Source organism: Podarcis gaigeae (assembly GCF_964106915.1).
Source record: "Podarcis gaigeae genome assembly, chromosome: 15".
NCBI lineage: Eukaryota > Metazoa > Chordata > Lepidosauria > Squamata > Lacertidae > Podarcis > Podarcis gaigeae.
The window spans coordinates 25,145,039-25,160,052 of record NC_139692.1 but is presented as its reverse complement, the minus strand read 5'-3'; the positions used below and the strand labels follow the sequence as shown (position 1 = coordinate 25,160,052).

Here is a 15,014-nt window from a genome sequence, read left to right as displayed (position 1 = left end):
CTTCTGAGGTGGTGGTGGGGAACTGAACTGACATCTGTTCAATCCATCTGCTACACTAAACTGGCTCTCCTTCACCATCTTAAGGGCTGCAAGCTTAGGGCCTCCTGTTGTGACATGCCACCCTTGACATCAGAGCCCAAGTGCAGCACAACAGAGAAGACCCCAAGGCCAACCTGTGCTTGACTCACCTGCAAGAGGTTGGTAAGGAGAATGAGCGTCTGCTTCCGGATCAAAGGTTCTGGATCCTTCAAGCATATGGCGACATCGGGGATGTACCTGTCTACCTTGTTGGTGTAGCGGATACAGAGGTCACAAATCACGATGACGACATTATTGCGGACAGCCACGTCCTTGGACAGCTCTAGTTCTCGAACCAAGGCGGGAATGCATTTGTTTGCCAGGTCCTCATGCTGGAGGCAAAGCTTACCTATCAAAGAGCAAGAAGCCGGGAGGAAGGAGGAGGATTAGGCTTGAGCCACTGGACTGATCTCTTCCGCCTGTGCGGCAGGCCCAAGCAAAGTGACACGGAAGCAATCAGAAAGAGAAATAATCCTCTGTAAGAACAAACGGGGGAAGGGTGGCTCAAGGGCCGAAGGGAGACCCTTGTGTGCAACCTGCAGTCCCACTAGACCAACACACTGCCATCGTTAAAGACAGTCAACTGGATCAAGACTTAACCATTTCTAGTGTAAACTCACAGAAATCAATGGGACTTAGATTAGCCATGGTTCATTTAAAACCCATTTGATTTCAGTGGTTCTACCCAGAGTATGACTAAGTCTCAATGCCTACCATTTCCAACATCCAAACTCAGCTGCTTAGTTTCTTGGGGTAGAAGGAGTCTATAGCAGGGGATATTTTAAACCTCAGTCCTGGCAGGGGTGGGGGGCAAATGCAGCTCCCCAAGCCTCTCCCCAGACTGCATCTCTTCCCAGCTTTGCTTTGCACTCTCCTTGAGTGTGTTTGCCTAGCTCAAATGTGTTTTTGAACTCTGATCATGCCCCTTGCTTGCCTGCATGGAGGATTGGCTGGGGCACACACCTACTGCACATAGGAGGAAAAACCTATCAACTTTCCCCTCTGGCCCCATCCACACTGGCATGGAGCTCTCAGAAGGTTATGCAGCTCTTGAGCTGAAAAAGGCTCACTGGCCCTGATATATCACCAAGGTTTACTGGAGAAGGATGAGGATAAGAAGAAGAGGTGGCACATGGTAAGGAGTTCTTGTGCAAGGAAGAGCTCTTACCTAGCGTAATGAATGCGTGAGCTCTGACAACAGACGGAAACACAGAGTCTCTGAACTGGGACAATGGTTGAGATGGTGGAAGGTCCTCGCTACTCCCAGAGCTGGACGCTAGGGAAAGAACCACGTCAAAGTTAGAATGGGGCATCCAAAACTGGGCAGCTACCCTCTAAAAGGGCACACCAAAAGAAGAGGAAGGCCTTACCTTCGCCCAGTGTGTCAGAACTAGCCAGGATGGACTGTATCAGTAAGAAAATGTGTTTTTCCACTTTGGCGGGACAGAGCTGTGCAGCCTCACCCAAGATAAAGAGATGTCTAACCTACCAAAAGGAGACCACTGAGAGTTAACATACTGTACAGAACAACTCTAGTGAACTGTGAAGTTTCTAGCTCCGTCATATCCCTTGTTTAAGCTGTAGGTTGGTGCTGCTGAACAAAGGAAGATGTTAGAAACGCAACATTTAAGAACCAACAGATACCACCCACCCTTTGAGGATGAAGAAGAGGGTGAGGGAGGCAGGTACAGGGAAACACCAGGGCCTGATCTAGTTGGTCGGTTCCTTTCTCCCCGCTCCCAATTTTGCATGTTAGAACATTTGTCTTAGTACTTTAAAACTGTAAACCACCTTGGGTGCTTGGGAAGAAAGATTGCATATAAATGCAGCTAATAAATAATAATAGTCTGGTCTCACTTACCAAGGCATCTTCTTGTAGTAGCTGCTCTGCTCTGCGCTCTTGGAGGACTATACTCGAGATGAAATGATCACACGTGGCTACAAGACCCCCAAATAAGTTGTTCAGCATATCCTGTTCAAACATGGAGAGACCTTGATTTAATTCTTTACTAAGGAACCACTGTTGCTTCTTTCCCTCTCCCCTTCTCTCCCTCCCAACATGTAAGTTTCTCAGACCACCAGGCTGAGAAAATCCCCTGATCACTCTTAAAAAGTCAGCAGTTTTTCCTTTGATGAGAAGCCTCTTCCAGAAGAGAACAATGCAGGTTTATTTTGGAAACCCAGCTGCAGGGACCGGGCTAAATTGTCTTAACAGACCCTTCTACTTTCCACAGTGGTCAAAGTATCATTAAGCGGTTTTTGAATTTTCTGGCATCAATGAGACCTTTCCACATCAACTCCTCTGCCAAGAACACGCCCCCCCCCCCGGCTTCTAGCAGTTATTGGGGAACGTCTTGAGTGATTCAAAGGGCTCTGAGAGGTATTTTAGGGTATACTTTTTTTGTAATGCTGGGTGCTGGGCAGACCTCATCACTGCTCCTTGATAAGCAAGACACCCAACACTCCTCGGCAGTGACAGGAAACTGCTTTATATCAGGCCTCACCCAGCAATAATAAACAGATAGGAACAAGGTCCTTACCCACCCACACAGCTCCTCTCTCCATGGCATAGGAGCCAACTCCTAGGGGCCGTGGGGGCTTCGGCCCTCACAATAAAATATTTGAGCCCTCCCCCCCGTTGATGGTCATTCCCATTCAAATGGTGTGTGTGTGTGCGTGCGTGCAATGCATCATGTGATTAATTATGTGTGGTGGGGCTTACCTGGGCCCCCACAACATTTAAGTTAGTACCCCTGCATAAGCAATCAAATGTGGAAGCCTTTCATTATGCACTGGCTATCTCCTGCTTGGATGACTGCAATGCAGTCTATGCGCACTCTATGTGGGGCTACCTTTGAAGGTGACTCGGAAACTACAACTAACCCAGAATACGGCAGCCAGACTGGTGACTGGGTGCCACTGGAAGCATATAACACTGGTCCTAAAAGATCTCCATTGGTTCCCAGTACATTTCCGAGCTGTTGATGCGGTCCTGTATACGTGAGGAGAAGTCTCCACCCCCCATCTTTCAGCCAGATACTGAGGTCCAGCTCTGAGGGCCTTCTGGCAGTTCCTTCATTGTGAAAAGTGAAGTTACAAGGGAACCAAGCAGGGGGCCGTCCTGATAGTGACACCCACCTTGTGTAACGCCCTTGCATCAGATGCCAAGAAAGTAAGAAGCGATCAGACTTTTAGAAGACCTCTGAAGGGAGCCATGTATTGGGAAGTTTGTAATGCTTGATGTTTTTATATTTTGCTGGAAGCCACCCAGAGTAGCTGGGGCAACCAAGTCAGATGGAAGGCATATAATAAATAAATAAATAAAAAAATAAAATAAATAAAATAAAAAAATAAATAAATAAAAAAATTGGACACAATCTTCCCTTTCTTCCAAACCAGGAAAAGATGGCTAGCAGTCTCAAAACTGGACTATTAAAATCAACTTCTATGCTCCCATCGACCCAGCCCAACCTTGAGTGGCAGCATCTCTGCAGGGTCTCGGGCAGGTGGCCCCCACAGCACCTGCTAGCAAATCTTTTTAACTTGGCAGTGCCAGGAATTGAAGTAAAGCAGGCCTGCTCCAACTTGTCCTGGCAGCTGCTAATATCAAAAGGGGCAACTTGTGGTGTCGAGAAAGCACTCCTTCAGGGAAGCTGATCGGCTACAATTGATTGCACTGCTGAGAAATCCCAAACAAGCTTCAGAGGAACCCCTCCGCTCAATAGGACTCACTCTCGTGTGCTACTAAGCATGGGGAAGCAAGCATAGCTTGAAGACAGTTTCAAGAAGGGTGACCAGTGGGGCGTTCAGTGCTTAGAAGGCAGATTTCTGAGCCTCACCTGAGTCTCCTTTGGGGCATCTGAGGAGGCGGTGCAGAGCTTCTGCAGAGTCTCTATGGCTGGGCTAATCGCCTCCAGAGGACACTGGGAATCATGCAGCCAACATTTGATATCATCTGTGGGGGGAAAGAAGAACATCAAGCAGCTTAACATGAGCTGGTGAGAGAGGCAGACAGACCAGACGGTTAGTTCAGGTGACAGGTAGAGAGCTCTAGGACAACACGAAAACACTCAGAAGATGGGTAAAGTTGGCTTTTCAAATGGACACTCACCCATCAGTCTGCTTTGGCTGCTGCTGGGCAGGTGCTTTGCAGTGTTCCCAATCACACATAGGATGTGCACCATGGTCTGCCAGCAAGCACCAGGCTCCCTGAAAGAACCAGAATGTTCAAGTTGCAAATAGCCCTGATGGAGTAAGACAAAAATCCTTCTCCTCTGAATGACACACAGGGCTGCCTCCCACCTGGGCCAAGTCACACTTGCCTGCTGATACTGTCCCAGGCTTTAATTATCTTGGTGTAATCTAGCTTGGGTGAAGAGCCGGAGACCTTTGCCAGCAGCATCCAAGCAGGGGCAGCACGCTCGGTTTCGGTATGGGAGACGACGCTGCTAACAAACACGGAGGAGAATTTCCCCTGCTTCGACCATATGTGGAAAGCTCTGGTCAAGTAGCGGCTGAAAGACAGGACAGAAACAAAGGGTGCTTAGTGGTAGCAAAAAAATGGCCATCTTCGGATGAACTGCCTTAAACTGGGCTGTCACACGTCATCCTCACAGCCACCTTGTGAGGTAGACTAGGGTGAGAAATGCTGGCTAGCTTTACAAATAGCAAGAATTGGAACCCATGTTCCTCCAAATTCCATCTGCTATACCACAATAGTCTGGAGGCAGTCCTAAGTCATAGTTCACTCACTGCAAGAAGTGAGGTTACAGGGACCAGGCAGAGGGTCTTTTCGGTAGTGGCGCTCGCCCTGTGGAATGCCCTCCCATCAGATGTCAAGGAAATAAACAACTATCTGACTGAAGACATCTGAAGGCAGCCCTGTATTGGGATTTTTAAAATGACTGATGTTTTACAGTTTTTTATACATGCTGTATAATACCCAGATGGGTGGGGTATATATAACACCAACAACATTATGCACAATCCTCATGCATTCTCTGCTCTCATTCTCCGACACAGCCACCCAACTTGCTTGGAACATTTGACTAACAACAGCTTGGTGTTATGCCTGGATGGCAACAGTGGTTAAGCCAACCTCAAACTTTGATTTACAAAGGTGGCCTGTTTAAACAAGATAACACAAAACTGTGGTTAACTGAAAACAGAAGCAAAGTTTCTATGCTCGTCATCGCTGTAACGGAGGAAGGGGGCGAAACATCATGTGAGCACGCAAGACACATTCCCATAATAACAAGTCATCATTTATCATTATGTCTGAACACAGTCATTCTGCTCGCCTGGTACTACCATAGCAGCAATAACTTGCATGTTTTTTTAGATTCCTGGAAACCTTTACCAAAGCAGATGGAAAATTAAGAATATTCAAAAACATTAAATTCAGAACAGCAAACCTGCAGACAGCTTTCTATCCCACCCCGCCTCAAATATGAAACATATTTGTGACTAAGAGCAGGTTGGACCTGCATCATTTCTGGCCACCAAATATCTTACTTCTCTGTGCGAAATGCTCCCCCGTTGTGGCCCAAATGAATTTTAAAAATTAGTAATTGACTTACTGTCAGGGGTTCAGAAGGAGAGACACAGGAGGGGGAGCAAATGGAGAGTGAGGAGGAGGAGTACGAGGGGGGCGCAGGCAGTGACAGTGGCCAGAGTTATTCCACAAGCCTCTCTAGCGAATCGGAGGACTCACAGAAGGGAGCGCCGGTGGCCAGAGCAAGGGAGATTCCAAGGGAGAAACCTCAAGAGGGAGGGGCCAGCGGGGAGTCCCTGAACAGCAGCTGGAGATCAGGGCCAGCGTCTCCACCAGAGCGCAGTGGGGAGGGGGAGTCCCAGGAGTCGGGACCAGTGTCCTCACCACCAGAGGGAGGAGAGGAGTCAGGTTTGGCAACACCCACATCAGGAAGCGGGGAAACGGTCAGAAGGAAAGTCACCGGCTGGGCGCGCGCGCCAAGTTCAAATGTACAGGAGCGCGGCACAGCGGGGAGCCCGGGAAGGGAGCCAGGTCCTAAAGCCCGCCGGAGGGAGGGGCAAGACTCAGGAGGCTCCGCGTCAGAGGAGTCCAGGAAGGAGGGAACCCCAGAGGGCAGAAGGACCCAACGCAGGAAAGAGCAGCGCAAGAGGTGGAGCCGGGCTAGAATCTTAAACTGGCGTGGGTGGAGCAGTGAGTCAGAGGGGACTTAGCCGGTCTAGCGTTAAGACGTGGGCCTGCGCGCCCAGAGCTTGGAAATGGAAACTAAACTTCAATAAAGACTTTTGTATATAATATCCACTGGGCGTTGGTCCTCTGTGAGCTGGGACCTAGCGGCAGTCCTGACAGTAAGTCCCCTCTCCATTTTCACCAATTTTGCAACCTCGTGGAGTGCGGGAAAGCAGCGAGGGGTGAAGATTGGTGCTTCGCGAGCTCACGAAAAACAGGGAAATGACTACCGAAGAGAGGATAGCGAGTTTGCAAAACGCAGTGACGCAGTTGACTGCAGAAATTGCGGCTTCCAGAAAGAAAGAACAGGAAGCAGCTGCTGCCTGCCAGGATCTGCGAACCAGGTTAGAAGTGCTAAGTACACAGAGGCTACCCGCCACCAGACCAGAAGGGATTGGGCTGGGAAACAGAGGAGGGAGCCTGGTATCTCACTTCAATGGGGACCTGCAGGAGTATCCTAACTTCAGAGCAGATGTAATTTATGCATTGCAGCTGCTTGACAAAGACTTTAAAAATGAGGAAGAGAGAGTGGGATTTATTATTTCGCATTTACGGGGGGAGGCAAAATCGTGGCTGCGCAATCTATGGAGAGACAAGGATCCAGCCCTCCAAAATGCGGCTGCCTTCATTAAAGTGATGGATGCGTGTTTTTTATCTGAGATTGATGTGGATATCGCTAGGAGGGAGATTCACGGACTAAGACAAGGTAAAGCCACTGTGAGGCAATATCATTCACGTTTTTTCGGATTGGTGAATGTACTAGCCTGGGAGAAAGAATCGCCTGCCGTCAGAGACCTGTTCTGGGAGGGGTTGAGCGGAGCTGTGAAAGACGAGATCGCAAGGGGGGGAAGACCCCAAACCACCAAGGACGTGGTGGAACGGGCACTCTCCATCGGGGTTCGGTTGGAAGGACGCCCTTGGGGCAAGGAGGAAGGGCATTTGGGACGCACGCCAGCGAGAGGACTGCCTCCCTTCCCCAAGGAGGCGGCGCGCGCTCGATCCATGCCTCCGCTGGGAGGGGGAGAGGAGCCGATGGAGATAGGTGGTGCTAAGGCTCACTCCACAGTCGGAGCCCTAACTCCGGGAGCAGTCAAGATGAAGCCTCCTAGAGGAACCAGGAAGTGCTACATCTGCGACAGTGCTCAGCATATGGCAAAAGAGTGTCCCCAGCGGTTTCATAAGCATACTGCAGCCGCAGCGACAGTAACAGACGCAATTCAGCAGAGGGAGTCGCAGCAGGAAAACTCCACTGTCTGGCTGGAGAGGGCGTCTCTGGGGACCAGCCAGACAAGTCAGTGAAGCAATCCCCAGGGATCTTACAGCCCACCGACCCCCTCCCACCCAAACCAGTAGTGCAGCTCACCGCATCCCTTCAGCTCCCCAATGGGCTACTTGTGGAAATTCCCATCACCATCGACTCGGGGAGCAATGCAGATTTTATAGACATGCAGTTCATCCAGCAACATGGCATAGCCCTTCTGCCAGCGGCGGTACCTCTGAAAGTCGTCACAGTGGACGGCAGGGAGCTACTGGGAGGGCAAGTGCTACAGCAGACGCCGCCAATGGTGATGCGCATTGGAAACCACCGTGAGGTCATCAGCTTCAACGTCACCCGCCTGTCAGACACGCCCATAGTGTTGGGAATGAGTTGGCTGGATAGGCACAGCCCGGCATTAGCTTGGTACCAGCGGCAACTGACCTTCGGCTCCTCTTACTGCGCAGAACACTGCATCCTGGCGGACTTGGAAGATGAGGGGCACGAGGATGGACCACAGCTGAACTTGGGCATGTTGCAAGCGGTGCCTAACAAATACAAGGAGTTTTTGGAGGTCTTCTGCGAGAAAGAGGCGGATAAGCTGCCACCCCACAGACCCTACGACTGCAAGATCGACCTCCTGCCCGGGGCGACGCTCCCGACGGGGAAACTGTACTCCATGTCTGAGGATGAATTGCAAGAGCTCAGGGAGTTCATAGATCACAACCTGAAGCGGGGATTCATCCGGGAGTCCAAGGCGGCAGGAGGCAGTCCCGTGTTCTTTGTAAAGAGGAGGGATACGCCCCAGAAGAGGCTGGTCGTTGATTTCCGCTTCTTGAACCTCAAGACCAAGCCCTCAGCCTTCCCTATGCCCAAGATCGATGACCTGCTGGCGACGGTGAGGAAGGGTCGCATCTTTACCAAGTTGGATCTGCGCGGAGCGTACAATCTCATTCGCGTACGGGAAGGCGACGAGTGGAAAACAACCATGTTTACGCCGCTGGGCACTTATGAATACAGAGTTATGCCTTTTGGATTAAAAAATGGTTCCCACTGCTTTCAAGCCTTCATGCATCATGTCTTGGCGGGTCTCCTCTACAAGAAGTGCGTCTGCTTCCTGGATGACATCCTAATCTTCTCGGAATCGCCGGAGGCTCACGAGAGAGATGTTAGGGAAGTTCTGCAGAGGCTGCGGGAGCACAGGCTGTACGCCAAGCTGGAGAAGTGCCAGTTCGACAAGACGGAGGTGGATTTCTTGGGCTACAAACTGTCCGACAAGGGACTGGCTATGGACAGTGCCAAGGTACGTGCAGTACTGGACTGGAAGAGCCCACGCAATAGGAAGGAAGTACAGAGGTTTGTCGGTTTTGCCAACTTTTATCGCAAGTTCATCAAGGGTTTCGCCATGCAGACAGCGGCCATCACCGACACCCTCAGTTCCAAGAAGAAGAGGTTCATCTGGACGGAGCAGGCAGAGCAGTCCTTTCAGAAGCTCAAGCAGCTCTTCGCTTCCGAAGAGAATCTACTGCACGTAAATCCCAGCAGGCCCATGAGAGTGGAGACGGACGCCTCAGACAGGGCCGTGGGAGCCGTTCTGTTGCAGCAAGACCACCAGGGGGACTGGAGGCCGTGCGCTTTCTACTCCAGAAAACTCAGCAAAGCGGAGCAGAACTACACCATTTGGGACAGGGAGTTGCTGGCCATACATGCAGCCTTCAAGGCGTGGCGGCACTTCCTCGTCGGAGCCAAGCACACGGTGCAGGTCCGCACAGACCATAAGAACTTGGAGTACTGGTGCACGGCGAGGTTCCTGAACCAGCGACACATCCGCTGGGCGGAGTTCTTTGCAGATTTCGACTTCAGAATTGAGTACATCCCAGGAAACAGCAACGTCTTGGCGGACGCGCTGTCCAGAAAACCGCAGTATCTGGAGGCAGAGGCACCGGCGGCGGCCAAGCACATTTTCACACCACAGGCGTGGGCATGCGCGTCAGCCACGGTGGACCTGGATGCGGTGCGCCGCGCGCTGCAAACGGACTCGTTCGCCCGAGCCAAGATGGAGGAGGTGTGCAGTGGCAAGGCGAGGGGCGACGAATTCCAAGTGCGCGACGGCCTGCTCCTACGCAAGGGAGTCCTCTACGTACCAGGAGACAGCCTCCGCGCGAAGGTCCTGCAACAGCTGCACGACGCGCCCAGCGCGGGGCACTTCGGCAAGGAGAAGACGGTGGACTTAGTAGCCAGAGACTTTTGGTGGCCTAAGATGCGGGGGGATGTCGCGGACTATGTCAATAGGTGCGACACCTGCCAAAGGGCTAAGCCTGTGCACCAGCCGCCGGCGGGCCTGTTGGAACCGCTACAGACACCGTTCGTACCGTGGGAGAGGGTGGCCCTGGACTTTGTCACAGATCTACCCAGCTCAAGGGGCAAGACGGCAGTGCTCGTGGTAGTGGACCTGTTCACCAAGATGGCCCACTTCATTCCGTGCGCGAAGGTGGCCACGGCCGAGCAGACCGCTAAGATGTTCATAGACCACGTGTTCAAGGTGCACGGCCTACCACGGTCTATTTTGTCCGACCGGGGGCGCCAGTTCATCTCCAACTTCTGGCAAAAGCTGATGGGATTCCTGAACGTCAAGGTCAGCCTGGCGTCGGCGAGACACCCGCAAACTAACGGGCAGGCGGAAAGGGTCAACGCCATCATGCAGCAGTACCTGAGATGCTACGCGAACCAGCAGCCATCGACCTGGGTGGACTATCTACCGTTGGCCGAGTTTGCCTACAACAACACGAAGCACGGGTCCACGGGGGTGACCCCATTTTTCGCCAACTACGGGAGGCATCCCAGAACCTTCCCGGGTCTGGACACAGTGCGGGAGGGGGAGCCACAGGGAGCAGAGGACGTGGCAGCGGAGTTGCAGGAGATCCACGAGCAGCTCAGGAGGCAGTTAGAGTTGGCAAAACAGGCTTACAAAGTGCAGGCAGATCGACACAGGAGGGTTGGGGAGGACATCCAGGTGGGAGACTGGGTCTGGTTGGCAGCACAAGCAGTTCCAGCCAGATCGTTAGCCAAGAAGAAACTAGGGCACAAGCAGCTAGGGCCTTACCAAGTAGAGGCGCAGATCAACCCAGTGGCCTTCCGGTTGACACTCCCGGAGGGTTCCAGAATGCACCCGGTCTTTCATAGATCAGTGCTCACGCCCTACAGAGAGCCCCACAGGTTTCAAGCACCGGGGAAGGCGCCAGACCTGCTCAGAGAAGCGCCCAAAAAAGGGGGGTCGCCGAAAGGGGAGCCACTTAATGAAGCCACTGAGATTTTAGACTCAAGGTGGGGGGAGGACGGGATTGAATATCTTCTCGCCACAGAGGACACCCCGGCCAGCGCCAACAGGTGGGTGCCGGATTACGCAGTGGAAGAGCAGTTGCTCAAGGAAGAATTCCACACACTTTTCCCGCACAAGCCTATGCCGGCGGGCTTTTTCGAGGATTGTTTGTTCACACCCACACTCTCGGCCAGCACTTTCCGGGGTTTCTCGTCAGCTGAGGACTCGGCTCCGGGAGGCAGCTCCCCGGAGGGATCGCTTTCAGGTTTTGGCACGGGGGGATCTTATTGGTGGGAGGACCAACCCGAAGTGGGCTGGCGCAGAGACATGCCGAAGGGGCCCTGGGAGGTGGACCCCCATCAAGCAACAGGGGGAGGAGGGCGCTTGGGTGATTTGGGGTCGAGCTCAGATTTCGAGCACACCGCGCAGGAGATGGAAGCGGAGGAGGTCGTCGTTGACGAGCCCATGGGGGACTTCCCGGACTTATCTCGATGGTTGCAAGCCTCAGGGGACGAGCTGTATCCTGGACTCACCCCTACAACAATGGAGCACCCGGAACCCGCACCGGAAGAGGGGGAGGGGGGAAGGGGGGGCTTCGAGGGGGGGATGGATGTCAGGGGTTCAGAAGGAGAGACACAGGAGGGGGAGCAAATGGAGAGTGAGGAGGAGGAGTACGAGGGGGGCGCAGGCAGTGACAGTGGCCAGAGTTATTCCACAAGCCTCTCTAGCGAATCGGAGGACTCACAGAAGGGAGCGCCGGTGGCCAGAGCAAGGGAGATTCCAAGGGAGAAACCTCAAGAGGGAGGGGCCAGCGGGGAGTCCCTGAACAGCAGCTGGAGATCAGGGCCAGCGTCTCCACCAGAGCGCAGTGGGGAGGGGGAGTCCCAGGAGTCGGGACCAGTGTCCTCACCACCAGAGGGAGGAGAGGAGTCAGGTTTGGCAACACCCACATCAGGAAGCGGGGAAACGGTCAGAAGGAAAGTCACCGGCTGGGCGCGCGCGCCAAGTTCAAATGTACAGGAGCGCGGCACAGCGGGGAGCCCGGGAAGGGAGCCAGGTCCTAAAGCCCGCCGGAGGGAGGGGCAAGACTCAGGAGGCTCCGCGTCAGAGGAGTCCAGGAAGGAGGGAACCCCAGAGGGCAGAAGGACCCAACGCAGGAAAGAGCAGCGCAAGAGGTGGAGCCGGGCTAGAATCTTAAACTGGTGTGGGTGGAGCAGTGAGTCAGAGGGGACTTAGCCGGTCTAGCGTTAAGACGTGGGCCTGCGCGCCCAGAGCTTGGAAATGGAAACTAAACTTCAATAAAGACTTTTGTATATAATATCCACTGGGCGTTGGTCCTCTGTGAGCTGGGACCTAGCGGCAGTCCTGACACTTACGTTTCCCCCAGTTCTAAAGAGAGGTATAGAGGTGCTTTTGAAAACGCAGCAAGCAATATAGAAATGCCAATTATACCACGCAAGGCCCAAAATTGGGACTCGTGACAGTATCACAAATTCCACCGCGGCACGACCCATGAGCAAGTGATCTATTTCAGTAACTGTTACACGCTATTGACTAATAAAACATACGCTGCTTTTAATCAGCACGCGTATTCTTGCCATTATAAAAGCATCTCCTCATCCCTTTTGAGGTCTCTTACAAAAGATGGAATCAAAGCTTAGTCAGACAAGCAGCATATTGCACTCCAGAATGAAGACAAATGCCTCTTTCTTAATGAATTATAGTTGCGTTTCTCATTTGCATGCTTCCGATTAGCATTTCACAATCTCTGCACTCAAAAGGGCTACATTAAGCAATAGGCAACTAGTGGCCCAGAGGTTCCCTATACAAACACCTCCACAGACCCAGATCCCAAGAGCCTCTCACTTATCAGGGTTCCACAAATTTTGACTGGCCTTGGCAGCCAACTAGAAATGACCCTTTCTCAGATGGAAGCAGCTTGTCCATCTCTTCTGCTTCTCAGTGTGAGTTCAGGAAGCTTGGAGTTTCGGACTATGGGAAAATGATTCCTGCAACCACACAAGCTCCAGATCTTTGGTTTCCCCCTCCAGAGGTAGAGATGGCCACCAACCTAGATAACCTTCAAATAAGACTAGACAAATTGATACATGATAAGACTTTTGATGGCTACTAATCATGATGGCTATATATGTTCACTGTCGGAGAAACTATAAACTGAATACCTGTTTATGGAAAGCGCAGGAGGGGAAAATGCTCTCGTGATCAGGTCGTGGTTGTGGGTTTCCTACAGGCATCTGGCTGGCCACTGTGAGAACAGAATGCTGGACTAGACTGATCATTGGCCTGATCTAGCAGGCTCTTCTCATGTTCTTAAGGGGACACATATCCGTTATCTTCCAATAACTGTACGTCTGCCATGCTTGTTCTCTGTTGCTCTGCAGTACAGAACTGGAGCTAACTGGTGGAACTTGCAAGGAAGCAACTCTTGGCTTAACATCGGAAGAAAATTCCTAACAATAAGACCAGGTGAACAGCCGTGGCTCAGTTGCAGAGCATCTGATCAAAGGCAAAGCGGTTATATTCATATAGTGCCAAAAGTTAAAAATGCATGACAACATGAGCGTAAGATTATAGGTGACGCTCCGCACAGGGATAGCTCTGCATGTGCTACGGACTATACCTCAGTTCTTGACTCTCTTTTGTGAAGTGCATAAGGAGGTCCCAGGCCAACACTTGGCCTCTGTCCTCACGGGAGAACTTATTGCAGTGCTTGATAGGCTGCAGCAAGAGCCGGTCCAGGAACTCCAAGGCTTTCCCTTTTACCGAGTCCTCGCAGTCCATGACGACGGGAACGACACCCGTCAGCCAGGCCTTCTGGATCAGAACATTGTCTGGCTGAGACTGAAAGGAGACCGATAGAGATCAACTGATCACATTAAGACAGACATTTCAGATAATGAGGCATCAGAAGCAGGCAAATGATCACAACGCTCTTCAGCTAATCACAGGTTGCCTGAAATGGTACAAGGATGAGCAGCCTTGAATTTTTACCTAAACATGGGCTGTCCTGCCATTAGAGCAAAATAAAATGGGGTAGGGCAGCTTGAAAGCTTTCCGTTTGGTTCCGTCCGAATTGACATTTAACTTATCTACTGTTTAAAAATCCATAAGCGCTAAGAATTTTGCATAGAATATAAAATATTCATTAAAAAAATTAACAAAACCAAATGTTAAAAGGAAGCTAACATTAAAATATAAGCAAACTCATATGTAAATACACACATAATAAAATTCAAACACATATTAAACTTGTTTTGTTTAAGCAAGTCTGCCCAGACACACAAGTCTTTAGTGGGTGTTGAAAACAATACAGTGAAGGCATCTACCTAATAGCAATGGACAAGGGAGTCCAGAGAATAGGAGCTGCCACGGTGAAGGATCTCTTCTTTGAAAAAACTTGTGCGGTCTATTCTGTTTTTACACTAGACCTCCAAGGTCCACCCATCAACGTTTGGTGTAAAATAGTGGCTGGGGGGTGATAGTGATGGCCATGCACAGAATCAATAAACAAAGTATCACCAAAGTCTCAATTACAGTGGTACCTTGGGTTACAGACGCTTCAGGTTACAGACACTGCTAACCCAGAAATAGTACCTAAATAGTACCTCGGGTTAAGAACTTTGCTTCAGGATGAGAACAGAAATCGCTTGGCAGTGGCACGGCGGCCCCATTAGCTAAAGTGGTACCTCATATTAAGAACAGTTTCAGCTTAAGAACGGACCTCCAGAATGAATTAAGTTCTTAACCCAAGGTACCACTGTACTCATCTTTCATTAGTGGAGAATTTGTATTGTTCGGGTGCTGCATTCTGAAGTTGTTGTGATAGGCTTTTTTTTTTTGTAGTTCTCATACACAGCCACATCCAAGAGCAAAACCAGCAACTTCTCTCACCACTAACAGGTCTGTGATACACTGCAGGGCTTGCTTCCTCACAGAGACGGCAGCATCACGACATCGATCCTGGAGCGTGCCCAAGTCTTCCAAGGTGCAGGAAATCACATGGTGCTTCAAGATGCTCATCAACACCTAGGGATCGGACAAGTACACATCTGTCAGAGATGAGGAAACCTCAGGCCTGGAGGCCAAATGTGGCCCTCCAAATCTCTCTGTCTAGCCACTGG

The 15,014-nt window shown here is 51.3% G+C and overlaps 1 protein-coding gene across 2 annotated transcripts in view; it reads right to left on the bottom strand.

Moving 5' to 3' along the window:
• NCAPD3 (non-SMC condensin II complex subunit D3) overlaps positions 1-15,014 on the bottom strand; it is a 54,674-nt gene that overhangs the window by 16,774 nt on the left and 22,886 nt on the right. Inside the window, exons 15-23 of one of the 2 annotated variants that reach the window (XM_083714310.1) lie at positions 14,785-14,919; positions 13,514-13,734; positions 4,401-4,592; positions 4,190-4,287; positions 3,918-4,033; positions 1,940-2,050; positions 1,449-1,563; positions 1,247-1,354; positions 189-427 (exon numbers count right to left, since the gene is read on the bottom strand). In XM_083714310.1, coding sequence (XP_083570436.1) covers positions 189-427; positions 1,247-1,354; positions 1,449-1,563; positions 1,940-2,050; positions 3,918-4,033; positions 4,190-4,287; positions 4,401-4,592; positions 13,514-13,734; positions 14,785-14,919 — 1,335 coding nt within the window. Of the gene's footprint in view, positions 1-188; positions 428-1,246; positions 1,355-1,448; positions 1,564-1,939; positions 2,051-3,917; positions 4,034-4,189; positions 4,288-4,396; positions 4,593-13,513; positions 13,735-14,784; positions 14,920-15,014 lie in introns of both variants that reach the window. The other variant, XM_083714311.1, reaches the window with a different exon arrangement.